This window comes from Erpetoichthys calabaricus, chromosome 8 (genome assembly GCF_900747795.2).
Source record: "Erpetoichthys calabaricus chromosome 8, fErpCal1.3, whole genome shotgun sequence".
Taxonomy (NCBI): Eukaryota; Metazoa; Chordata; class Cladistia; order Polypteriformes; family Polypteridae; genus Erpetoichthys; species Erpetoichthys calabaricus.
The window spans coordinates 149073033-149100251 of record NC_041401.2 but is presented as its reverse complement, the minus strand read 5'-3'; the positions used below and the strand labels follow the sequence as shown (position 1 = coordinate 149100251).

At 36.5% G+C, this 27219-nt stretch overlaps 1 protein-coding gene across 1 annotated transcript in view; it reads right to left on the bottom strand.

Moving 5' to 3' along the window:
* pgap1 (post-GPI attachment to proteins inositol deacylase 1) overlaps positions 1–27219 on the bottom strand; it is a 319938-nt gene that overhangs the window by 115887 nt on the left and 176832 nt on the right. The window contains exons 16-19 of the mRNA XM_051930514.1: positions 22614–22665; positions 17608–17674; positions 16204–16309; positions 4475–4513 (exon numbers count right to left, since the gene is read on the bottom strand). Of these exons, the coding sequence (XP_051786474.1) occupies positions 4475–4513; positions 16204–16309; positions 17608–17674; positions 22614–22665 (264 nt within the window). The remainder of the gene's footprint in view (positions 1–4474; positions 4514–16203; positions 16310–17607; positions 17675–22613; positions 22666–27219) is intronic.

The window sequence follows — 27219 nt, the reverse complement described above, 5'->3', positions numbered from 1 at the left end:
GTTGTGAATTGTCAGCTTCCACTCCTTGCCCGCGATGTTGATTGAGACATCTTTTTTCCAAAATTGCCAAAAGAGGTCTAGCTGACAATGTACAATCTAGATTATATGTGACAATATTTACTAGTTCAAATATTTTCAAGTATGAGTCTTAGAGGTGGATTAGGTAAGCAAAGAAAATTCTTTATGACAAAGTTTCTGACTTGTAAACAAAAAAATAAGTGTTTTGAAGGAATTCCATATTTACAACCAAGCTAATCAAAGCATGCAAATATGTGAGTAATATAAAGATCTCTGAAGGTTTGGTCCCTAATGTTTTCCAAAACTTAAATGCTTAAATTAGGGCATGAGTGCTTCAATGTATATAAAGCTAACAATATTCTGTAAGGCAACTTCCAGATATATTTCTGAGATCTGCTGCTTGCAAGGTGATAAAAGTTATAATTATTGTTTTATTCAATACTAAATGTAAGAAAATAGAATAAAAAACAACAAAAAAAAATTATCCATTGTTGCCTTGTTGATACTGTTGTTCCAATTTTTCTAAAATTTTTTTAAGACTTGTATACAATAATTTCAATTAAATAATTATAAAGGAATTGTTGTGATGTAAGATTTTGCATATAACTTGATAAATATTTCGTATGTCTTTATTTGTAATTTAGGCAAAGCAATGTAATTTAGTGTTACATTAGTGAGTGTTTACCCCCCTTTAGGAATGGGTCTCTGAATTTTACGACAGAGTTGGGGGAGGGTGTGCTTTAAACCAGTTTGGCGAGTGTTTCTCTGCTAAAGTCTTTCAACCCCCGCAAGGAAGCCAAGCTGCCATATGGTTTTGGGGGATGGCAGATGTTAAGATTGTGTTTGCCCCAATGGTCTGAAGCATGGCTCTTTTGGATTGGCTTCTATCAGAAGCTTTTACGTACCATGATGTCCTATTGGCTGTAGGGGTTGGACAGAGAATCTATAAATCTGCTTGTTCAACCACATTCTCTTTTTCTCTTACTAACCAACATATGATGAAGAAGCATATCTCTCTTACCAAACTGATGAAGACCATCACACCATGAACTGAAGAAGACAACACAATGGAGAGCACAACTCTGCAGCCATACTGAGGCAGGCAATGCACCCTGTTCTGAAGAAAGCTGAATGAGGCCTTAACTAGAGACATTATAAATAACTACAAGTCTGTGTGCCGCCTGAAACTACACATCACCATTTAATCAGGTTGTATAGTTGTAAGTCTGTGGGAGTAGGCATTCTGACGAAGGCTACTTATTAATAATACAATAGAGGAAAGTACAGCAATACATTACTCTACCAAGACAAAACAATTGGCATAGTCAGCAGGATTTTGGGGTAACCATGTTTTGCACCCTGTTTGCAAATACTGTTTCGATGTATTTGTTTGTGTATGTATGTGAATTTTGGGGTGTTAAGTGTGCAAATGCGGTGGAAGTAAAACATTGTTTGGTTGCTGAATGGAATATAACCAACAAAGTGTAGAGACTTCATGTGTGTCACAAGGACACCCGCATGTTTGTTAGTGCTGGTGGTAGTGAGTCCCTAAATAAAGTGCTAGGGAGTGATGGGACATGCATGCATCATTCATACGGCACTTATTCGTTTAGAATCTTGGTGTATTTATGTGTATGTTTGCTTACAGGGGCAAAAGTAGGCCAACCCATAACGAAGGTGGCAAATTGTATTACAGTAAAATTGTAGACTCAGAAATGCCTACATTTATATTAAAGTCAGCCATCTTCCAGTGGAGTGGCAGAAACAAGCAGGCCAAAGCTAGAAATGGAAACCTGTAGTGTAGGTAGAGAAAGCAGAAGCTGAGCATGCAACAGAATCGAGGATATTAAAGTCAGCCATCTTCCAGTGGAGTGGCAGAAACAAGCAGGGCAAAGCTAGGAAATGGAAACCTGTAGTGCAGGTAGAGAAAGCAAAAGCTGAGCATGCAACAGAATCGAAGGGGCCTGGAAGGATTAAAAGCAGGAAAACAGAGATCAGGTATAAAGAAGACAGCTGCTGTTATAAGAGGTTTACCATCTTGTATTATTGGTAATAAGGAAGATCAGTATTTATTAATATTACCAATAATAAATTGTTTAAATTGTAACTTAACTCCTGCTTGTCTTTTACTACACCTAATTGCCTGAGGTTATAGATATAAAAGGGAAGGTGGGGAGAAGTTATATACTATAATACCTTATAAACAGTGGTAAGTCTGTGGGATTTGAGGCGTTCTGACAGAGGCTACATCTTAATAATACAAAGGGGAAAGTACAGCAATAAATTACTCTACCAAGATAAAACAGGAATACAGGAGTGACTTTTTCAATAAACCAAAAATCTTATTTTTTATTTTTATCTTATTCTGCGGAAAGCTAAATAAATTGTTTTTGTGCATATGTTTAGTTGCTCCTATTTTTTAGCTTCCTGGAATTACAGTTGCAGGGCATTTAAAAATGAAAGTACCTCTGTTCATTGCAAATGTTATTTATGTAGCACATTAAAGTTTCATTTCATAGGTATTCATTCAATGATACCTTACATGCAAAGACAAAATAATCAATAAAAGGCATTTTGATGTTACAGCTGGTCTGGCTCAAACAGTATTCACTCCGTGTGAATGTGGCTCCAGGTCAAATCTATTTGATGGCTCCTGTCTTAGACCATTACCACCAGTACCCTGCCACTCTTGTTTGATTGCATTGCTATGTGAAAAGCACCAATATAATGCAACACATTAATGACTTTATATGTATATTTGCATATGTGTAGTTTATTTTACTATGCAATATGGGCAAACACTAACAAAGACAAAATAATAAACCTCAGTGGATGACAAGTTACATTTATAGGAATTCAGAATTTAAAAGAACTTCAACATTAGTCTTCCAGAAAAAGTAAACAAAAATAAAAAAACAATGAAATATCAGATTAGATTTCCTTCCCATGCTTACATTGAAAAATCACTGCAACTTAAAAAGACTACGGCAAAGATTACTTTGCTCCACTGCTTCAAAGACCAATGTTTTGTAGTAACTGCCCTAAAGAAATTATTACAAACTTGTTATATAGGGGTTTCACATGTCTGAACTAATTTTAGCAACTTTTGTTAGAACTACTTTTTTGTGTATTGCACCAGTCCATCTGAACTAGAGAACTTCACTAGCACCAACTACTATTTTCCTTAACATACTCCTTGATGATATTCCTTCTATCATTGATTTAAAAAATAAAGTTACTGGATTATTCATACTGGCATTTCCGAATTTCCTCTTGAACTTGACATAAGCTTGAACTCATGACATAGATGCTTAATAATCCTCCAATACCTTTATGTCTTTAATAAAAGTATGTGAAAAATTTTGCACCTTTATTTTTGCTGTATAAAAAGAGGAACTCGTCACCTGTATGATTCCTCTACAGTATCCTGTAAGAAAACTGATTAAAGCTACACCATCTGCAGATTTGGTACTTTATTTAACAGAAAGGAATGGCTGCAACAAATATCATATAGTAAGACAGACCAACAAAATCTTAAGTTTTCTAAAATCTGCATTTTTTATCTGCCAATTTGTAACTGCAGCAATCAATTCTTAAACAAATCTACCACTAAGTCCGGATGTCCCTAGTGTGGAAAATACTGTTAATCATAGTGCCAAAATGTTTTACTTATATGGATAAAAAAATAAATAAATAAATAAAACTATTAAAATAAAGCACACACCTGACATATTACCTAGGTGACACACTAAACTTCTATTATAACAAGATATTCATTGAGGACATGAATAAACTATTTATAAATCCAATTATGATCAGTCTTTTAATCTGACTTCAGTAAAATTACATTACCACTCTTGTATAATAACCTGACACTTTTAGTTAACTTTTCCCTTTTTGCTCCAATAATTTTGAGAACAGTGAATTTAAATTGTCACACAGTTTTGTTCAATACTGGAGAGATTTATACCGAAGGAAGAGTATAATTCAAAATGGCTGTTAAAAAGGAATGAATTGAATATAGAATATGCATTGTTCCAAATCAAAAATTTAATTCTAGAAAAAGCAGTAAACTATAGGCTAGCTCTCTGACACTATTTGCACATCATGAGTTTTAAGAAACATATGACACTACTAGTAACAAAAAATAAAAAATAAAGGCTAGATGCACTCATACACATAACTAGCTTTATTTACACAAGGCCATTTTATACTCTCCCAATTAACCAACACATCTTTAGGATGTAGAAGCAAAACCAAAGAATCTCATTCTGATGCAGAGAGAATGCAAAAACTCTACACAGCAGTCCCTGGGGCAGGGCAATTGAGAGTGCAATGGAAATAAAAATTACAAAATATATGACTGAATAAAGACTGATGTTGACATTTTCCAAGAACCACAACTTATTAAAATTACACATCCCAATGAAGGAATTTATACAGTATTTTCTCTTACCTGCCCAAGGATTTGAAAGAGACTCACTTGCACTGTCACCTGAGCAAAGAAAATGTAAACTTAAAATGAATATCTTGTGTTTTACATAGAAAACAGAAAAAACATTCATCATAAAACAAAACAAAAGGAAAGCAGAAATAAATTACTGAAACAAGCAATTATACATGTTTATTAATATAAACTAGCCAACCCACGGCGTACCATACGCCGCATAATTATGTACTGATGGGTGAACACTTCCTGAAAGACACAGTTGTCCAAATGGAGTTGGTTTTGAGGATACGACTGTAGGTGAATGAAAAGATGGAACTCTGGAGAGGGAAACATACAATACAGCGTTTTACACGCTGCATACAGCGATTCACATTGAAGCATAGACACTGCTAAGACCATGGGATACCCCTCGCAAACTGTTTTACACGCTGCATACAGTGATTCACATCCGCGACAAACAAATTGTTTTACACGCTGCATACAGCGATTCACATCCGCGACAAATATGATTCTTCTTAGATGGTCCTGTCGCGTCCACCCTTGCTCCCGAAGCATACAAACTGCCTGGTCATGTGCCCGCTCGCAAGAGCAACTAACAGAGATCCGCCCACCAACTGTAAGACCATGGGATACCCCTCGCAAATTGTTTTACACGCCGCATGCAGCGATTCACATCCGCGACAAACATGCTTCTTCTTATGGGGTGGGTTTGAGGATACGACTGCAAGGGAACTCTGGAAAGAGCAACATACAATTGTCCGTGACTGAAAACTGGAGGACCGCCACCGCGCCCCCACCTCCCAGAGCGAGGGATGGGGCTGGACGGCAGTCGAGGGCGGAACGGGGTGTGAGGGGAAGGACGCCCAGTGAGGACGATGTATTGATGGGTGAACAGTCATCTCTTAGTCATCGTTCAGTACGCACTGCCTGCTCATGTGCCCGCCCCCAACTCCTCACCTGAATTGCTTTCGTCTGTGTACAGTCCACATGCACTTGTGAGCCACGTTGACTTTTCATTGTTCTGTTTGTCCGGGCCGGGTGAGGTTTCCTGTGTTGAGTCTAATTAATTCAAAGGCTCCACACCTGGTGGTGCCCTTCCGTCAATTCCTTTAAGTTTCAGCTTTGCAACCATACTCCACCCGGAACCCAAAGATTTTGGTTGCCCGGCGGATCATGGGAATAATGCCGCCGTTTATCGTTTATGGTTGGAACTACGATGGTATGTGATCGTCTTCGAACCTCCGACTTTCGTTCTTGATTAATGAAAACACTGTTGGCAAATGCTTTCGCTCTCGCGCGAATTGTTGGCGGGCGTGGCTGTCTTGCATGCGTCTTGCTTGTCATGGACTTAGTGAATTATATATATAGATTGCTTTGTTCAATCTCCAAAGGCATGTTAACATTATTTTATTAATCAATTTTAGATAATGACCTGCATTTAATTTCCCTGTTTTAAGAAACAATCTTCAAATACTAACATAGCATTAATATACAACAATTAATGCTTTACAAATTCTGATATTGCTGCCACAGACAGATACCTTTTTATCTTAAAATGACAACCACATTAAATATTAAATCAGAAGGCATGTCAAATTAAATAAAATAGCACCACAGTTGTAAAAGGCTACAAGGCAGCTGAATAGCAAGTGCCCTTCCAAAACTGTGACACGGTAAACTTTATGTAGTACAGGCAAAAGAACAATGATCCTCAAGGTGATTTTACAATGAAGTGACACCACCATAGACCTGCAAAACAAGTTATTAGACAAAATAAATGATAAAAATTACTGAAAACATCCTTTCAACCTGCTGTTGAAACCTACAAATGTGAACAAAATATCCATTTTATAAAAGAGATTTATAAAAGAGAACTTGATGGGAGAATGTGCGTATATCTAAGTTCTGTAAGTAACATTTTAGAGAAAGTAGGAAATGACAACACCCTTAATCAAGCAGGGAAGTGCAATCAAACCAGCTAAACGACAACTCCTGGTTATCACAAAACTCCAGTACTTGCCATGTGCTGCTTAATCTTATCCTTAACAATTCCTTCCATTAATTTTCCTGTGATGCACGTTAAGCTTACTGGCCTATAGTTGTTTGAATCTGCCCATTCACCCTTTTTATATAACAGGATAATACAGTCATCCCTCACCTATCGCGGGGGTTACGTTCCAGAGCCCCCCCGCGATAGGTGAAAATCCGCAAAGTAGCGACCTATATTTATTTTATTATTTATGAATATTTTAAGGCTTTATAAACCCTTCCCACACTATTATAAACTTTCTCACTCTCTTGTTAACCTTTCCCACACTCTTATAAACACTTCCTATGCTCTTAAACACTTTCTACATTTTTAAACACCGCAGACCAACATTGCACACAGCGATCAGACGTCGATGTGTCTGCACTCGCTTTGTGAAGGGGGGCAGCTGAACTCATGCTGAGCAGAAATGGACTTTGTGCTGCTTCTGCCAAAATGCCTGCTTGTCGCTCTGCGCGTTCGGAAGGAGGAGGAGTGGGGGTGTGTGAGGGCTGAACGCACGTTCGCTCAAACCCCCCTCCCCGGAAGCGCAGTACGCTCCTGCCACTTCGTATTGTCAAGGGGGTGGGGAGCTGAATGAATGCTAAGGAGAAGTGGACTTTGTGCTGCTTGTCACTCCGCGTGTCAATAATTTTAAAGCATGTACAGCACATATTTTCCTGTCTCACTGTCTTGTCTTGCGTGAAGTTAAAATGTTTTATAATAGTGAGATGTTACTTATATCCTTAGCCCGACATCCACATATCATATGTGTTAACAAAGTGTGTTTTATAAGTTTACATGTGTTTAAAGCATGTGGGATGGGTATTTTAAGGCTTAAACTATAAAAATGTTTATTTATATGGTCTTTCTATATCGCGGATTTTCTCCTGTTGCTGATGGGTCTGGAACATAACTTCCGTGATAGGCGGGCAATCACTTGTATTTAAAAACCCGCGAAGTCGTGAATCCGCGAAAAGTGAACCGCGAAGTAACGAGGGATTACTGTATTTGCCATTTTCCAGTCCTTCGGAATTTCCCCAGTGTGCAGTGACTTCCAAAAAATGTGTCAAGGGTTTATTTATGTACTTGCTAACCTCCTTAAGAACTCGAGGATAAATATTATCTGGTCCTGGAGATTTGTTTGATTCCAGCCTATTTAATATCCCTCTACAAATTCCAAATCAATCAGTAGTTCCTTAGTAGTCCCATTTGCCACAGGGAGGTTATCTACTTTCTTACACGTGAAGACCTCAGAAAAATGTTTATTTAGAGCATCTGCTATTTTAATGCCTGTATTTTTTAATTCGCCTTTACTATTCCTGATGCACTTCACCTCCTCCTTGACTATTATTTAACTATTAACATAGTGAAAGAACCTCTTTGGGTTGCCTTTCACCTTATCTGCAATATTCCTCTCCAACTTTCTTTTAGCCTCCCTAATATTTTTAGTGGTTGCCCTCATATGCCCTACAATTCACATTGGACTTATTAATCTTATACGCCTTATGCAGCTGTTTTTTTTCCTTTGCAGCTTCTTTTTTTTTTTAACTCTTTATTAACCCACTACAGAGTTGTTTTTTATTTCTTATTAATTCCAAATTTAGGTATGTACCTGTCCTGTATCTGATGTAAAACTAAAACAATTTTAAACCTGTTCCACTGCTTCTCATCTGTCTCCACACTTAAAAGCTTATCCCAGTCTATCCCCCTTAGACATTGCCACACATTTACTCAAAATTTGCCCTACCAAAGTTAAACTTAACAGTTTTAGTCTTTGCATCTGCACTCTTACAAAACACTGAGAATTGTATTATATTATGGCCACTTGGCTATTATGGCCTTCCTCTCAACTGGCATCCAAAGGGTCCTAAAGTTTCACTTTGACAGGCACTAACCCGTCTTTAAACTGCCTTGACTACTTAAGACCATTCAGACTCTATGTTCTAACTTCTCCCCAAATGCTGAACAATAATTCGTTCAGAGTATAATAAACTAGCAAAATACCCGCGCTTCGCAGCGGAGAAGAAGTGTGTTTAAAGAGGTTATGTAAACATATATATATATATACATAAACATATATACATATATACATTTATATATACATATACACATCCACATATATAAACATATATATATACACATCCACATATATAAACATATATATATACACATACATATACACACATACATACATACACACACACACACATATATATATATATATATATATATATATATATATATATATATATATATATATACATATATATATATAGACACACAGACACATATATATACATATTTGTATATCTACATATATATACATATTTGTATATCTACATATATATATACACACACTTGTATATCTACATATATATACACATATATACATATATATACATATACATATTTGTATATCTACATATATATACACATATATACATATACATATTTGTATATCTACATACATACACATATATCTATCTATCTATATTATATATATATATATATATATATATATATATATATATATATATATATATATATATATAGCGCTGATTACCCAGTGGATTCGCTCACTGAGTGCAAGAGAAAAACATAAAATGTATGTATAAAATAAGTTTAATTGCCAAATTTATTTTTCCACAAATAAAGAGCACTTACAATAACATAGAAATCAATATAAACAACATTAACATCATTATCATATGAGAATATGAATATAAAAGAACCACATTGCATATAAATATAAATTATTAAACAGTAAAATGTTCTTCTATAATACGCTACCGTGGCTATTCGTTTGTCTGTCCAGGATTGTAAATCAGCTGTAGCTCGCAAACCGTTTCACCTATTGACTTGAAATTTGGTACACATATACTACGTCAAGTGTACTATTCGCTTTCCCACACATATGAACATACATATATATATATATATATATATACACACACACACACACATATATACATATACATACATACATAGTGCGTTGCAACACGGGCTGTGATTGTTACATGGGAGGGAGAGGACAAATCACAGCTTCCTGCTTTCTAATCGGGCTTGTGATTGCTGCTTTGACGGTTGCCCAGATCCCACAGTATTTCCCCTTAGGAGAGGCGTTAGGCAAGTGTAATTGAATAGCGGTGCTGCAAGTTATTACTCTTTTTATGTTTATTTTATTTTATTGTAGAATCAACTCACAGCTGCGCGCACCAGTGCGTGCGTGGCGGATGCGTACGGCTGACGTTTTCATTGTCTACCACCTTCGCTAATCATTCTTGAGGCAGATTGAAGACTTAAGTGCCAGCTTAACTGAAAAATTAAAGAAAACATAGTAAGTTTTAAAAAAAAATCAGTTTTAACGGGAAAAGATGCCGACGAAAGAAGAAAGCAGCGGGACGCTAGGGTGAACAGCTGCTCATTAAGCAGCAAGCGCATCAACCTCTGAGCAAACGAATGGTAAACGTACAGAGAAAGAGGATAAATACTATGAATGGTCATGTCAAGTGTATTCACTCCACGTTATCGTGCAGTGCGCTGTTACTGGTATTTTGATAAAAGAATCTGAATAACATATAAGAAGCGTATAAATTATTAAACAGTAAAACATTAACATTTAAGAAGTAAAGATACATTGAGTACTACTGTAGTGCTTTCGGGTATAGTACATTTTTTGTTTGCCCATTACATGCATAAATGTATATATTTTTTGGTGTACCTACCGAAGAACACGCGACATGACCCGGCAGTTAAAAATGTATCGCTCCAGCAATTTTAACTCTGTTACAAAGTCATCTAATATGGTATTGCAAACGGCAGCGGGAGCGTTTCTATAAACTCAATTTAAACTTACTGTTTACACCGTGCTTTGAAGATGCATAGTATGTGACACGTGTTTCACCGTAATTGTGGGCTCATCAGGAGTACACAGTCACTGCACTCCCTTACAGGAATCGATCCTCGGACGTAGAGGCGAAGCCCCTAACGTTGTGCCACGGCGTGTGGTTCGTTCATTTGACAGCATGTAGATCGGGGAAATTACATTGCAGGCATTCGTAGTCTGATTCACAATCTGATTGTATGAGTGGTTACCTACCAGGTAACGCTTGTGGTTGGTGAGCAAGTCGGCTAACTTGTGCCGCGGTGCCCTCTTTCAGTTGCGAGAAGCAGATCATACAATGGTTCAAATAGTTTAATATATATAGTAAAATCACAGCGCTTCGCAGGGGTGAATATGGTATTGCAAACGGCAGCGTTTCTATAAACTTAATTTAAAGTTACGGTTTATACCGTGCTTTGTTTCATATTCTTTTCCTACCTTATCAATTGTGTAATGTGTTTTTTGAACAGGTTTCATTAATGGAAGTGATCACTCCTGCTGCGTTCAGTCACTTCACATGAGCCGCTCTCTTGTGTGATGTTGCGATGTCCACGGGTTTATTTAATGTTAGGTAAGACCCGGCAGTTAAAAGTTTCTCGCTACAGCAATTTTAACTCTGTTACAAAGTGATGCAAACTGTCGTTTATACCTCGTGTCTTCTCATTAAACTTGCATCTCGCGAATATGGCATTGCAAACGGCAGCGGAAGCGTTTCTATAAAGTTAATTTAAGGTTACGCTTTACACTGTGCTTTTTTATACCTCGTGTCTTCTCATTAAACTTGTATCTCGCGAATATGGTATTGCAAACGGCAGCGGGAGCGTTTCTATAAAGTTAATTTAAGGTTACGCTTTACACCGTGCTTTTTTATACCTCGTGTGTTCTCATTAAACTTGTATCTCGCGAATATGGTATTGCAAACGGCAGCGGGAGCGTTTCTATAAAGTAAATTTAGACTTACGGTTTACACCGTGCTTTTTTATACCTCGTGTCTTATGAAGATGCTTGTATGCGTCACTCACTTGCTTCTTATTGTTTCGCTGCCTTGTCAATTGTGTAATGAATGTTTTCTTCAGCGCTATTTGGGGCTCCTCCTTCTTTTCTACGTACTGAGTTCACAGTCAGTTCACGTGATTACGTGGGAGGCGTGATGACGCGACACGCAACTCAGTCTCCTACGGCCATCTTGCTGCCTTCCATTACAGTATATGGACAAAAAAGAGGTTCCAGTTATGACCATTATGCGTATAATTTTGAAATGAAACCTGCCTAACTTTTGTAAGTAAGCTGTAAGGAATGAGCCTGCCAAATTTCAGCCTTCCACCTACACGGGAAGTTGGACAATTAGTGATGAGTGAGTCAGTCAGTCAGTGAGTGAGTCAGTCAGTCAGTCAGTCAGTCAGTCAGTCAGTCAGTCAGTCAGTCAGTCAGTCAGTCAGTCAGTCAGTCAGTCAGTCAGTCAGTCAGTCAGTCAGTCAGTCAGTCAGTCAGTCAGTCAGTCAGTCAGTGAGGGCTTTGCCTTTTATTATTATAGATAAACTCAACCTGTCATTAGGCTTCTGTCCAGTATGACCACAACTACCTCATTATATACCTCAATGTAAATAGTAAGGTTGAAATTTTAATATTAAGGTGAGTGCTACTGCTGACATAGCCGCACCTGAAAAGATAGTTAAAAAATCTTCTAGTACTGTTATACCATGGAAGACCCAAAGAGTGTCTGATCTTAAGAGAACATGCCAGACAGTTGAGCGTAAATGGAGAAAAACTAAACTGACTGTCCATTATGAAATATTGAAAGTTAAAATAACAGAATACAACAACGTAGTACGTCTTGAGAGGCACTGTTATTTCTCTAGAATTATAAATAGCAATGCTAGTAATCCCAGAGTCTTATTCCCTACAATTGATCATCTGCTAAATCCAGGTCACTCAATGGAATGCCTCCAAAATACTTCCAGTGAAACGTGTTAGGCTTTTGCTGTATTTTTAATCAAAAAATTAATGATATTAGAAATAATATAGTACATCTCCCCAATACTGAACCACTTAAACCCCGGTACTCCATTTTAAACAAATGAAATTCTTTCACCAGGATAGATTTACCTGATTTATATAAAATAATTTCTCAACTGAGACCCTCTACCTGCATCCTCGACCCAATACCAACATGTTTTTTCAAAGAAGTATCGGGCGTGCTTATTGATAGTATTCTTCACATAGTAAACTCGTCATTAGATTCGGGGGTCTTCCCAGACTGTCTTAAGAATACTGTAGTTAAACCCCTGCTCAAGAAAAATAATCTTGACTCCTCTGCTTTTGAAAATTTTAGACTTATTTCTAACCTGCCTTTCTTAAGTAAAATTCTAGAGAAGGCAGTCATTATGCAGCTTAATGACCACCTCAATAAACATGCTATTCTTGATAAGTTTCAGTAAGGTTTCAGAACAAATCACAGTACAGAAACTGCACCCATTAAAGTAGTAAATGATGTGCAGATAAATGCAGACAGAGGCCGTTTATCTGTTCTCATCCTCTTAGATCTGAGTGCCGCGTTCAGTACCATTGATCACAATATTCTTAGAAATCGCCTTAGTCAATGGGTGGGCCTCTCTGGCATTGTCTTAAATTGGTTTGAATCCTACCTGGCAGGTAGAAAATTCTTTGAAGTACAGTATAATTACCATAACTTACAAAGACACATGACATTCTATATGGTGTTCCACAAGACTCTATCCTGGGTCCGCTGCTTTTTTCGATTTACATGCTTCCGTTAGGTCAGATTATCTCGGGGCATAATGAGAGCTACCACAGCTATGCTGATGACACACAACTGTACTTATCAATAGCGCCTGACGACCCCGACTCTCTTGATTCACTGACACAATGTCTTACTTGTGTTTCTGAATGGATGAGTAGTAATTTCCTCAAACTAAATAAAGAGAAAACAGAAATTTTAGTGATTGGCAATAATGGATATAATGAAGTTATTATTAGAAATAAACTTAATGCATTAGGATTAAAAGTCAAAACGGAGGTAAGGAATTTAGGGGTAACTATTGACTCTGACCTGAATTTTAAATCACATATTAATCAGATCACTAGGACAGCATTTTTCCACTGAAGAAATATAGCAAAAGTTAGACCCCTTACAACAGGGGTCCCCAACACCCAGTCCGCAGCCCACTACCGGGCCGCAGCCGTGTGACAGCCGGGCTGTGAGAGAACTGCCGGCAACGGAGACTCACTCAGACTTTTCAGAACGCTTGGCGGGCGGGGCTTTGCAGCAGCGCAGAGAGAGGAGAGAGACAGAGGTGAGAGAGAATTACAACAAAGTTATTTTTATGGTCCCGACAGTTTCCCCATATGACACGAGTCTATAGAAATCGCGTTACTACGAAGTACATTCAGCAGATGCTTTCATTACAACGAAGTGACCTTGAAATGCTTGAACAAATCATCCACAGAGCAGTTAGATCTGTGGTCACAGCTCAGCTGTACATGTTTGCACAACGATCCCCAAACAGAAACATTGTAAAAAAAATCTCTTTCTTCGAACTTTCCTCGTACTAATTTTTTTTTTTTTGCTGTTTTTGTTTTCTGTGGTTTTCAGTGATACCTTTTGCTTATTGCTTGTCAACATTTGAAAAACATCCATTGGAATTTAACTCATTGTCACCCTCCTATAGAAACGGCAGACACGAAAGAAAGATAGCAGTGTTAATGTTTGTGATGTGCAATCTGTTGGAATGACAAATGCAAAGCATATGTCTTTGTTATATGCAAAAAAAGAAGACAAATCTCAGGTTGCAAACGTATGCAAACTGCTTAATAACTTAATAATAATAGTAATGTTATGTAAATTGTGTATAAAACTGCCCCCCCATCCCCACCGACCGGTCCGTGGAAAAATTTGCATCTAATAAAGTAGTCCTTGCTGTCAAGAAGGTTGGGGACCACTGCCTTACAACATTGCAAGATGCTGAGAAACTAATCCACGCTTTTGTTTTCAGTCGACTAGATTACTGCAACGCTCTCCTCTCAGGACTACCCAAAAAAGACATAAATCGATTGCAACTAGTGCAGAATGCAGCTGCTAGAATCTTAACTAGGAAAAGAAAATTTGAACACATCTCTCCAGTTTTGATGTCACTACATTGGTTACCTGTGTCATTTAGAATTGACTTTAAAATCCTGCTTACAGTTTACAAAGCCTTAAATAATCTCGCTCCATCTTATATTTCGGAATGTCTTACACATTACACTCCAAATCATAACCTTAGATCTTCAAATGAGTGTCTGTTTAGAATTCCAAGAGCTAAACTTAAAAGAAGTGGTGAGGCAGCCTTCTGCTGTTATGCACCTAAAATCTGGAATAGCTTGCCAATAGGAATTCGCCAGGCTAATACAGTGGAGCACTTTAAAACATTGCTGAAAACACATTACTTTAACATGGCTTTCTCATAGCTTCATCTTAGTTTAATCCTGATGCTTTGTATATTCAATTAATTATCATGATTATTGCTGGTGGCTCCAAAATCCGTACTAACCCCTACTTTCTCTTCTGTTCTTTTTTCCGGGTTTCTGGGGTGGCAACCTGCGCCACCACCACCTGATCAAAGCACTGTGATGTCCCTACATTGATGGATTAAAGGCCAGAAGTCCACATGACCGTCATCAAGTTCTTCCATGAGAACCCTGAATACCATGAGGACTGATTAAGGTCATTTATGTTAGGTAGAATGCCTAGAGGGGGCTGGGCAGTCTCGTGACCTGGAACCCCTGCAGATTTTATTTTTTTCTCCAGCTGTCTGGAGTTTTTTTTTTTTTTGTTTTTTCTGTCCTCTCTGGCCATCGGACCTTACTTTTTTTTATGTTAATTAGTGTTCTCTTATTCTAAATTTTTATTTATTTTGTCTTTTTTCTCTTTCTTCATCATGTAAAGCATTTTGAGCTGCATTATTTGTATGAAAATGTGCTATATAAATAAATGTTGTTGTTGTTATTACCCTTGAAGATCTCCCATATACAGTATGTCTAAATCAGCTCATTAATAAGAGGCGATCACTTGACAGCTCACTTGGGATCATGAATCAAGTCAAGAGTACAAGCTGCCAAATTAAGACTGTAATGCAGGTTTGAAAACCTTATTCTCCATAGCTTGGTGAGAAACTTTAGCTAGAGAATTCACCAGCTAAAGATGAAGTCTTGTAAGTGCATCCATCACCTATTCTCTCAATAAAATTCTGTTTTTAAATCTCTTTAAGCAGACTTCTATAAGGATGAATTCTATGTGGGCAGAGTTGCTAGGTAGTCTGTTCAGGCATTATCACTTAATTACACACTATGTGTGTGGTGCATCTCTCTCTCACTAGCCATCATTAGATGCACACATGTGCAAACTAATACCAGCAGGAAGCAGGCAATATTTTTGTGAAATAATGCAACCATTTTTGCAAAATAACACATTAATTATTGTAAAATAAGGCAATTGTTTTTGAGTGGTGGGAATAAGCCTCCATTAAATTCACCAGCATTTAGGAAAAAATAAATAAATAAAAAATTGACATTCAATAAGGTTTGATTCCAATTATGAGAGTGATTTTCTCTTTGTTTGGACTTTCTTGTTAGCTGTCCTTTTAGTTTAGGAATATAGAAGTGTCAACATAGATATTGCTTATAAGAGCTTGCTTAGAGTTACAGAAACTAAAACTTAAACCACTGCCACAGTTCAGACAGTGTTCCAGATCAGTCATATACTATAAGTAGAAAAAGCTTGTCATTATCAGTCATATACTGCAAGCATAAAATGCTCACCCTTACCTTGTAACTGCACTTTGAGCTGATAAAGAGCTGAAGGTTGGCACTGGAGGCATTATCAGAACTACCTGTATGAAGCTTGACAAATATCTCTGTTTGCGATGGAACACTGAAAGAAAAGAAATTGTGAAAATCAAGAAATTGATTATTATGATAATCAACCTGCCACTACTCTCTTTTTTTAGTGCTGAACTTAAATAAAATAAATACACAAAGTGGTTTTCATAATATAAAGACACAATAATGATATTATTAACTTAATAATAAACCATTTCGATAGATAGATAGATAGATAGATAGATAGATAGATAGATAGATAGATAGATAGATAGATAGATAGATAGATAGATAGATAGATAGATAGATAGATAATTTAGCTACTTTCCCTAATACACATGTCTTTGGGGATGTGGAAGCAAACTAAACTACCCAAAGAAAAACACATGAACATGCAAACTCCACAGACAATGACCTAGAACCGGGATCTAAATACAGGAAGCTGGATCCATGATGAGTTAGGAGGAATGCTAACCCCCTGCAACATGGTGGATCTTTAAAGATTTTAAATGCAAACATTAAAGTATTTGATTTCCACTTGCAGTGGCAAAAGTGGTAGCACTGCTACCTCACAACAAGACGACTAGGGTTTGCCTCCTGGGTGCTCTCTGAGTGGAGGTTGCATGTTCTCACTGTCTGCATGGATTTCATCTGGGTGCTCCAGTTTTCCTCCACAGTCCAAAGACATGCAGATTAGGTGAACTAGCATTGTTAAATTGTCCCTAGTGAGTGTGTGTTCAACCTACGTTGGACTAGCCTCTGGTCCAGGAGGCTGTTATTATGATACTACAAACAATGTATGCATTTTGAATTGAACTATCATCAATGTAAACATTCTGCTAGAGTGTCTCATCATTAACACTAAACATTTACTGTAAGTTGTTGTGATATTTCTTAATGTTAGAAAAAATGGTAAGAAGAAAAAAAAACAAAAAAAAACTTTTTAATTAAAGTCTCAGATATGAACATAATGAATTTATAATATTTAACAGAAGTGAAACGTATTTGGGAAGGATTGTGTACCCTTATTAATTTGGATTGATAACTCCTGATGGATAGATTAAACAACTGCCAGATATTAAACACATTTCTGCCTTTGCATAGACAAGTAGGATAAAATATTTGCCTCATGATTTTACTTTTATGTTACAGATGCATTTCTTTTTCAACCCCTTAATAAGCTATATTATCATTACTATTAATATTTGAATATATTATTACAGAATAATAGATATTAATACAGATGAAAATTATAGTTTAATCTGAATAAAATTGAATATAATGCAAAACATTGCCAAAAAACATAAAAGTGAAAAAAAAGAGTAATTATAATAAAGTTTGTAAGCATACCTTGCAGCTACAACAGTGTCTTCATGAAACCATGGCACTCTATGTCTGTAAACACTAGGCATTCTCTCTGCAAAACACAAATATCTTTCTAGGTACTGTAAAATTAGAGGAGTTTGACACACTAGACAATTAAAAAAATTCACCTAAATAGTATAATAGCTAAAACGAATGTCCCTCATTCATATAATGCACACTTTCTTGCAAAGTTTTGCCATTCAAATGTCATCTTTTCATCAGTATGACTAAACAAAAATTGTGAATGTATAGTTGAATGAGCAGCTATAATAGCCTTGGTGAGTGTTTCCTAAAGTGGGCTGACATACACCTGACAGTATGCAAAACATTTTCAGGGAGTACACTGAAGAATTGCATTTAATTGTTCCAGCTTTTTTCTAGCTTCATACAACAATGAAATAAAATTTAATACATTAAAATAACAATATAGAAAAATATTTTTTACGATAATAAATATATTTAGATTTATTACATTTAAAGTTCAGAAGAAGAAAATAGTGTGAATCCCCCATGATTAATGCAAAAAAGAAATACTGGCTCAAAGGATGAAAGACAAAAATGAAATAATTTCACTGACATGGAGCCCTACTGATACCTAAAAATGAGTAATATAGAATCAGATATCTTCACACTAATTTTATTGCAATGCAAGCAGTTTCAACCCTCGTATGAAATTGTTTTGTTACAGAAAATTTCATTATCATTACTTCTAATGTAATATACAGTACATATAAAGTTCATAATATATCGAGAAATGTGAAATTTATGTGCATTAGTCCAATAAAATATCACTACCATCACTATGCCCAAATTAAACTTGCCCACAAAAGTATATGTAGGTAAGACTAAAATCTCAAAAGGGGTAAACATTTACTGAAAATTTATCATAGTCCACTAGACCTATAACTGTGATATCCGATTAGTTATAACAAAAATGGTTAAACATACTATGAAAAATAACTTCCTTGCTCCTCATCTTGCTCAACTGGAAGAATCCTAGCCCACCTTTTTTAACTCTGATAACTGATGCTATATACTATTTAAAATTGGGGAAAAAAAATCAAATTCTCACTTAGAGAATCTGTTCAAAACTTTTTTAAAATGTGGCATAATCTAATTAATACTATTTTAGAATAAACATTTATATTGGGGAAAAGGATTGTCTCCCCTTTTTTCTACTCTTAACACTAGAATTACCAGAGCCTACGAAAAAACTTGTAAATCCGTCCCACCTTAAATCGCGTCTTAAATCCGTTTGCACCTCTCCGCCAGAGTCCTTTGTCATCTAAATGTGCTGATAAAGCTACTAGCAGCCAGCTATTCCATCCCCCCACCGACTTAGAATGAACTTCTCTCCTAGCTCAAGCCTTGCCTTGATTTGATTACCTGGGATTGAAGTGGAGTTTTACAGTGGAAATAATTCTAGCGTTATTTGGAATACACGCATTTCATGTGTGTTCCATTTCTATAGTTGGCTGTGCAAACACATTTTTAAAACAGAAACGTTTTTCATATTCTAATAGTAAATGACAAAATGTAGGCATAAACTATATAACGTATGAAGCCTGAAGTCCATATATCAAAGAAACACTTTCACAAAAGGTACAAATAAAAGAACACGTGCGCCTTCATTCAAAAAAAAAAAAAAAAAAGCCGCGTTAGCATGCCACATTGACACTCTTACTACAACTGCCGCAGTGGCGTAATGGTATCAGCGCCTGACTGGGAATCAGAGGGTGGGGAGTTCGATTCCGCACGGCTCCACTTTGAGCAATTAACTGCTCTTATTCTTACAATTTTAGAATAACAATATAAATTTGATTTCAGTCTGTAACAGGCGGTGTAACTTATGATACTGGTAAAGGTTAGCTTTTTTTTTTTTTAATTCACTTTTCATTCTCGCAGTCACATTCAGAATCAATCCATACAACCCCATCTGACACAGCTGGTTTCACATAAATAAAAGTGCACTTTTATTCAAGACTATAACCGAAGAATAAAGAAAGCAAGTTACAGTTGGTGGTTGATACGACAGCTTGCGTGGTGCAATGTTAAGAACTGCTGATTTCCGATCCGTGCTATATAAAATCATCACATTCAAATATTAACAGTTCCCACACACCCAAGGTCCGCCATTCCTACATTTACAACATGTGTACTTGTTGCAGTGTACACACCTCTCTGTGCTATGGTTCCTATTACAGTGAATGAGCACCTGACACTGTACTTTCTTCCCTGGGGGAAGCTGAGGTCTTAGAACGGAAGTTTGTTGACGCTGTATCATCTTTTCTTTTTCCATCGCCTTTTCCTGTAAGAAGCGACGACGAAGTTCCTCTGCAAGGTGAGCCGTGAACACTCTTCTTTCCTCAGCGGACCCCGTGCATGCCTTATACAGTACGTGTGCGTTCATCGCTGCTAGGTCAAGGATGTTGTACAACACAGCAACCGGCCACCTGCGTGTTCCTGTGCGCACTGAACAAGCACGCGCCTTCTGGTCCATGATGTCAACGCCACGCTGGGGAAAAAAGAAAGACAAATATATGTGACATTTTGAAGAAATCATTTTATCACCAGAAGAGCACCAGAATACTTCGTCACACTAATATTTTTTTCATTAGCATACCTTCATGTGGTTGTAGTCTGTGACCGTGTTTGTTTTTTTTTTTTTTTATCTTGCCCAATCTCCACATCATGGTGCATTGTGCTGAGAATGCAGACAGACTTCATCTTTTTGGGCACATACACTGTCAGCATGGCACTGGGAGATCTAAACACCAGCGTGGAGAATTGTTCGTGTACTGAACTGACTTTAGCTGCAGGTGGAAGTTCCCGTCGCACTTTATTCATGGTGCCAAGCAGAGCTGTATTGCGGTGCAGCAGTCTATTAGCCAGCGAAAGTGACGTGAAGAAGTTGTCTGTTGTTACGGTTCTGCCTTTGTCCAGAAATGGCTCCATAAGCTTTATGACCACAGACTCGGAAAGTCTTTCTCCCGTGGGACGACTGGGATCTTTTCCTAAATAAGGAGTGGCATTGCACATGTACTTTGTCTCCAAATCTGCCGCAATCCAAAAAGGCAGAACCGTAACAACAGACAACTTCTTCACGTCACTTTCGCTGGCTAATAGACTGCTGCACCGCAATACAGCTCTGCTTGGCACCATGAATAAAGTGCGACGGGAACTTCCACCTGCAGCTAAAGTCAGTTCAGTACACGAACAATTCTCCACGCTGGTGTTTAGATCTCCCAGTGCCATGCTGACAGTGTATGTGCCCAAAAAGATGAAGTCTGTCTGCATTCTCAGCACAATGCACCATGATGTGGAGATTGGGCAAGATAAAAAAAAAAAAAAAAAAACACGGTCACAGACTACAACCACATGAAGGTATGCTAATGAAAAAAATATTAGTGTGACGAAGTATTCTGGTGCTCTTCTGGTGATAAAATGATTTCTTCAAAATGTCACATATATTTGTCTTTCTTTTTTCCCCAGCGTGGCGTTGACATCATGGACCAGAAGGCGCGTGCTTGTTCAGTGCGCACAGGAACACGCAGGTGGCCGGTTGCTGTGTTGTACAACATCCTTGACCTAGCAGCGATGAACGCACACGTACTGTATAAGGCATGCACGGGGTCCGCTGAGGAAAGAAGAGTGTTCATGGCTCACCTTGCAGAGGAACTTCGTCGTCGCTTCTTACAGGAAAAGGCGATGGAAAAAGAAAAGATGATACAGCGTCAACAAACTTCCGTTCTAAGACCTCAGCTTCCCCCAGGGAAGAAAGTACAGTGTCAGGTGCTCATTCACTGTAATAGGAACCATAGCACAGAGAGGTGTGTACACTGCAACAAGTACACATGTTGTAAATGTAGGAATGGCGGACCTTGGGTGTGTGGGAACTGTTAATATTTGAATGTGATGATTTTATATAGCACGGATCGGAAATCAGCAGTTCTTAACATTGCACCACGCAAGCTGTCGTATCAACCACCAACTGTAACTTGCTTTCTTTATTCTTCGGTTATAGTCTTGAATAAAAGTGCACTTTTATTTATGTGAAACCAGCTGTGTCAGATGGGGTTGTATGGATTGATTCTGAATGTGACTGCGAGAATGAAAAGTGAATTAAAAAAAAAAAAAAAAAAAAAGCTAACCTTTATCAGTATCATAAGTTACACCGCCTGTTACAGATTGAAATCAAATTTATATTGTTATTCTAAAATTGTAAGAATAAGAGCAGTTAATTTCTCGAAGTGGAGCCGTGCGGAATCGAACTCCCCACCCTCTGATTCCTAGTCAGGCGCTGATACCATTACGCCACTGCAGCGGTTGTAGTAAGAGTGTCAATGTGGCATGCTAACGCGGCTTTTTTTTTTTTTTTTTTTTTTTTTGAATGAAGGCGCACGTGTTCTTTTATTTGTACCTTTTGTGAAAGTGTTTCTTTGATATATGGACTTCAGGCTTCATACGTTATATAGTTTATGCCTACATTTTGTCATTTACTATTAGAATATGAAAAACGTTTCTGTTTTAAAAATGTGTTTGCACAGCCAACTATAGAAATGGAACACACATGAAATGCGTGTATTCCAAATAACGCTAGAATTATTTCCACTGTAAAACTCCACTTCAATCCCAGGTAATCAAATCAAGGCAAGGCTTGAGCTAGGAGAGAAGTTCATTCTAAGTCGGTGGGGGGATGGAATAGCTGGCTGCTAGTAGCTTTATCAGCACATTTAGATGACAAAGGACTCTGGCGGAGAGGTGCAAACGGATTTAAGACGCGATTTAAGGTGGGACGGATTTACGAGTTTTTTCGTAGGCTCTGGTAATTCTAGTGTTAAAGTTCTACTCTGGCTGTTGGCCTTCCTCTCTTTCTCATAGGTGGGGGTTGAATTGAACTTAGTTTTGTCAAGTTTGACTTGCTTGTATGGAATGTTACTTCCTTTTAATAAATTCAATAAAACAGAAAAAAAAAAAACTTCCTTGTTTACCTTTGAAATGTCTGCACTTGCTCTCGATCTGTATTTTAAAAGCCTGATGAACCTGAAAAGTAATACATTAATATTCTAAGTTTGCTTTTTAGAGTCAGTTTATGCAGTTAATTAAACTATGAAAACATGCTACTGCCTGAGTAAATGCCCATATCCATTTTACACAGATACATACAGTATACACAAGGTTCTATATTTGCCTAATTATATATACATCTAGAGAGAGAAAGAGAGAAAGTATATTGTATATCTATACTTATTGCATTGACAAATGACCTCTACAAACATTTTACAAATCGACCAACCATTAAATAAAAATGTAACTAAACAATGTACTTATACAATTTGTATTATGTTTAAAATGTAGTGCATTTAAAGTGAATTAATAAAAGCAACAAGGCAAAAACAGTGGGATTAATAATTTATAATTTACTGCTATAATGAACAAAAAGTATATAAATGGCATAAATAATCAGCTCTGTTTCAAGGTAGTCTTGAAAATTCATGATACTTAAATTTGACTAAAAGTCTTAAATTCTCCTGCATTTCAGTCGTAACTATTTTTTCAATGAAGTAAACTATATGCAGATATTACACTGAGCACATTGTTGTACACAATGACTTGTAGTTGCAGTAGGGATAAATCACAAGTCACGTCCTTTGATTGCAAACTTCATTTCAACATTCTCATTAGTCAAATAGATTGCCTTAGACACATCTGCACCACTCAAAGTACCACTTCAAGCTAAAAATAAAGCAGTAACTCAAAGAATGAACAGCCTACAGCTATGAAAAATTGTGTATGGTGTTAATTTAATTATAAAGAAAAGCAGAATTGAGGGGTTGCTTCAATAAAAGGGAAGTACATTCCTGGAGACTGGGTCACATGGATAAAGACAGACACCACATTACCATCACAAAAAATGTGTTAAGGTAGGTGATATAGTTGCGCATTCTTATTGGACATAAAAATGACAGATTTTAAATTGAAAATACGAAAAAAATCCTGTCTTGAAAAGGTTGTTGGAATATCTAGTTATCTATCTTACACTAACTTCTACGCTTCGTACACTAATGTTTACACTGCAAATCCATTAAGTATGTACCATATGGTATTTGGCACTGTCCTCCTTCAACCAGGATCCCAAAAAATGGTCACCAGACCACTCACAGAACTCATGCAAAGGGAAAATCTTCAAACCTACTTATTCCATTTGAGGTGTGAGGAAGACTGAAGAATGTCCCAGCAGTATTGTTTGTCTTTGCTTCTAGCCCAAGGTACCAGTATATTCCAGGGATCAATCATTGATACAGGACCCGTATAAAGTATCAATTTAATGTAATACACATTGACTTTCAGAATATGGGAGGAAAACAGGAGTTGCCGGAGAAAATCTCACACTAATGTTTGGAGAAGTTGTAAAATTGTTGTAGATGGTGATTGAATCAGAAAGTAAACCTGTGGGTTCCTGCAGCTGTCGGTGAGTACTAAACTTGGTTCTTAGGCAGACCTAGCTATTTTAATGCTCACATTTCAGTGTGTGTGGTACTACAGCAATTTTTGTTAATTAATAAATGATACTGTTTGTTTCAATAGTATTTCAAAATATTTTTTTCGTCTTTTTCACTTGTGGAGATTTGACTTTTATCTTGGAAATTTTAAACTCGGTTTTAATTTTGGATGACCTGAAACTTTCTATTTCCCTTCACCAGTGCAAAGAAGTACAAAACATGCCATTCTCTGGTTTCCAATAACTAAACACTAAAAGGGAATAACATAATCCATTTTTTATTTAATTTTAAATTGTTAACTATTTTCTGTCTAAATAGTATGTTTCCATAATAAGTTACAACGCACCCCATCAAAAGTATGCTTTAAATATAATTCTACAATGGTTAAAAGATTTCCTGGATTTAAAACTGTAGTATACCCAGGATGTTGTTACCCAGATCCAACTATTTACAGCTTCTGGCCTTACCCCAGGAGTGTAGACAGAAAGTATATTTGATACTATCCTTTCAGAAAATATTAAATTTACCAATGTTACCACTATAGATATATGGAATTCAGCTGCTGAAAAAATATGTAATTACTTCAGGATGGAAAAAAACTAATACTTCCAAGTAACTGTCTAACTTTTATCTTTAGCAATATACAGTATTATTACTCATTCACTGCAGCTTTGGTATAATTAATGGAATGTGCTAGTTGCCGCTACTTTCCTCCACCCACCCCATTGAGGTGTCTTATAGGAAAGGGGTATTAAGAATTTAGGTTTTTTTGCATTTCTTCTTGTGGTATTTCAGTATTTGCAACATGTGACAACAACCACTTAAATATTGTATAAATGTTTACAACTTTTTTTTTTTTTTTTTAAAGTATAACATATTGTATATATGTGTTTACAAAGAAATAACTTGAAAAATACCAAACTTATAGTCATTCATGCCTACAGAAGATTAAAAAAGATAAACTTTTTTTCTTATAGCAGATAAAAAGAAAAAATCTTTTTTATAAACATTTCTGGCACTAAAAAATTGATTACTTGGTAAGTTTTAAAGCTATTTTTGTAATAGGACCCAGGTTTCTATAATCTCCATTATAAAACAGAATAGGGGGCTACTTTTTTCTTTTTTTTTTATTTATAAAATATCCTGCACTTTAGAACTCAATTTCATGGGTTAATTTAATATATACCAGGATTGTGAAGAAAACCCTCAACTTGAAAAATCCAAACTTATCCTTTAACTTATCTCATTTTCAATTTACAGTTCCAGGTGAAGATTAGAGTAGTAGCCACCTGAACTGGTCATACTATTAACTTTTCCAAAAGTGGCAAAAGAATTACACACTTATTTGGAAGTGTCAAGAGCAATTGGGAGATATAATCCCTCCAGCTACGTTAAGTTAGGTTAGGTTAGATAAGGTAAACATTATTATGATTATCCCAGAACAAAATTTGTTGACAGCAGGAAAGTACAAAAAAAAACAAAAAAAAAAAAACAATGACACTGATTGCACAGATTCAAGAAAATGAGCCAAGACACAATATGACAGCAACTATTAGAATAAACACACACACTCATAAGAATACTGCAAATAACAATAATTATGTTTTAATAGTACACAATAATAATTCAGATTTCACTGCTATAATGTAAAATGCTATACCTCTAGGAACAGAATAGTTTATTGTGTTTTCAAAACCCTACAGGCATAGTATGGGAGATGGTTCAATGCCAGTTGGGTGTTAAGATGTATGAGATTCAAATGTGCTAAGTCATTTTAATTACATTCATTCTGAACAAATCTTGTACAACTGTAGCCCTTATTATGCTGTTTTTTTTTAAATTAATATTGTACTGTTTATGATAAGAACGTTAAGCCAGCAATGAAAAAAGCAAATTAAAAATGACCTACAATTGATTAAATGATACAGCATTCCGATTTTAACTTTTACAAGTTTATGTAATTGCAAAAAAATGCATCTGAGAGGACTAAATCATTCAAGTACAGTACTCACGGGAAAGCATTTTTGTTTGCATTCACTGAGAAGTATGTTGTGTGTCCTCTGAACCTTTATGAGGAGGTGAAGGGAAAAGCCCTCTTTGGCAGGCAAACAATTCGAAAAACCCACTTTGGCTTTACAATTTCTTGACACAATAGAAAGGTTCAAAGCCAATAGGCCTAAAAGTCATCAAATGTACACAATAAATATTATGAGCAGAATTTCTCAAAAAGTACAGCAGAATTTGCACTTTGAGCACCCTTTACAAAGTAGAAACACAGGATACTATGAAATGTGTCACACTGTGTTAATACTGAAAAAAAAAAAACAATTCCTGTAAACAAATCTTAAATTATATAGTACTATTAATTATTATTTTTTTAATTTTATTTATTAATTTCATTGTAATCATTCCATACAAATAGATCAATTTATAACAAAAAAAAACTGAAGACAAATCAAACCCCACCCCTGAGAAGGAGAGCTTAGCCAAAGGAGAATTGCTTAGGGCTTTTTAATAAGGCAACAATAAACAAAAGAAAGGAAGAAATATATATAGGTAAATAAAAAATGGAGAAGGGAAATAAATGCGGTAATAGTTATTTCTCTTATTCTAAAATAATATTGATTAGATCCTGCCAGGTTTTGAAAAAATTCTGTATAGATCCTCTAACGGAGAATTTGATTTTTTCCAATTTCAAATAATATAAAACATCGGTTTCCCACTGACTCATCAGAGGAGAGTTAGGATTCTTCCAATTTAACAAAATAAGTCTGCATGCCAAAAGTGTAGTGAATGCAATCACCGTTTGCTTGTCCTTCTCCACTTCAAGTCCGTCTGGAAGAACACCGAACACAGCTGTTAATGCGTTAGGAGGGATTGTGACCCCAAGGCTGTCTAAAAGGCACTTAAAAATTTTGGTCCAAAATGATGTTAGTTTGGTGCAGGCCCAAAACATGTGACCCAGTGAGGCAGGAGATTGGTTGCAGCGTTCACAGGTTGGATCTTGCCCTGGAAACATTTTGGACAGTTTTAAGCGAGACAGATGAGCTCGATATATAATTTTTAGTTGAATAATTCTATGCTTTGCGCATAT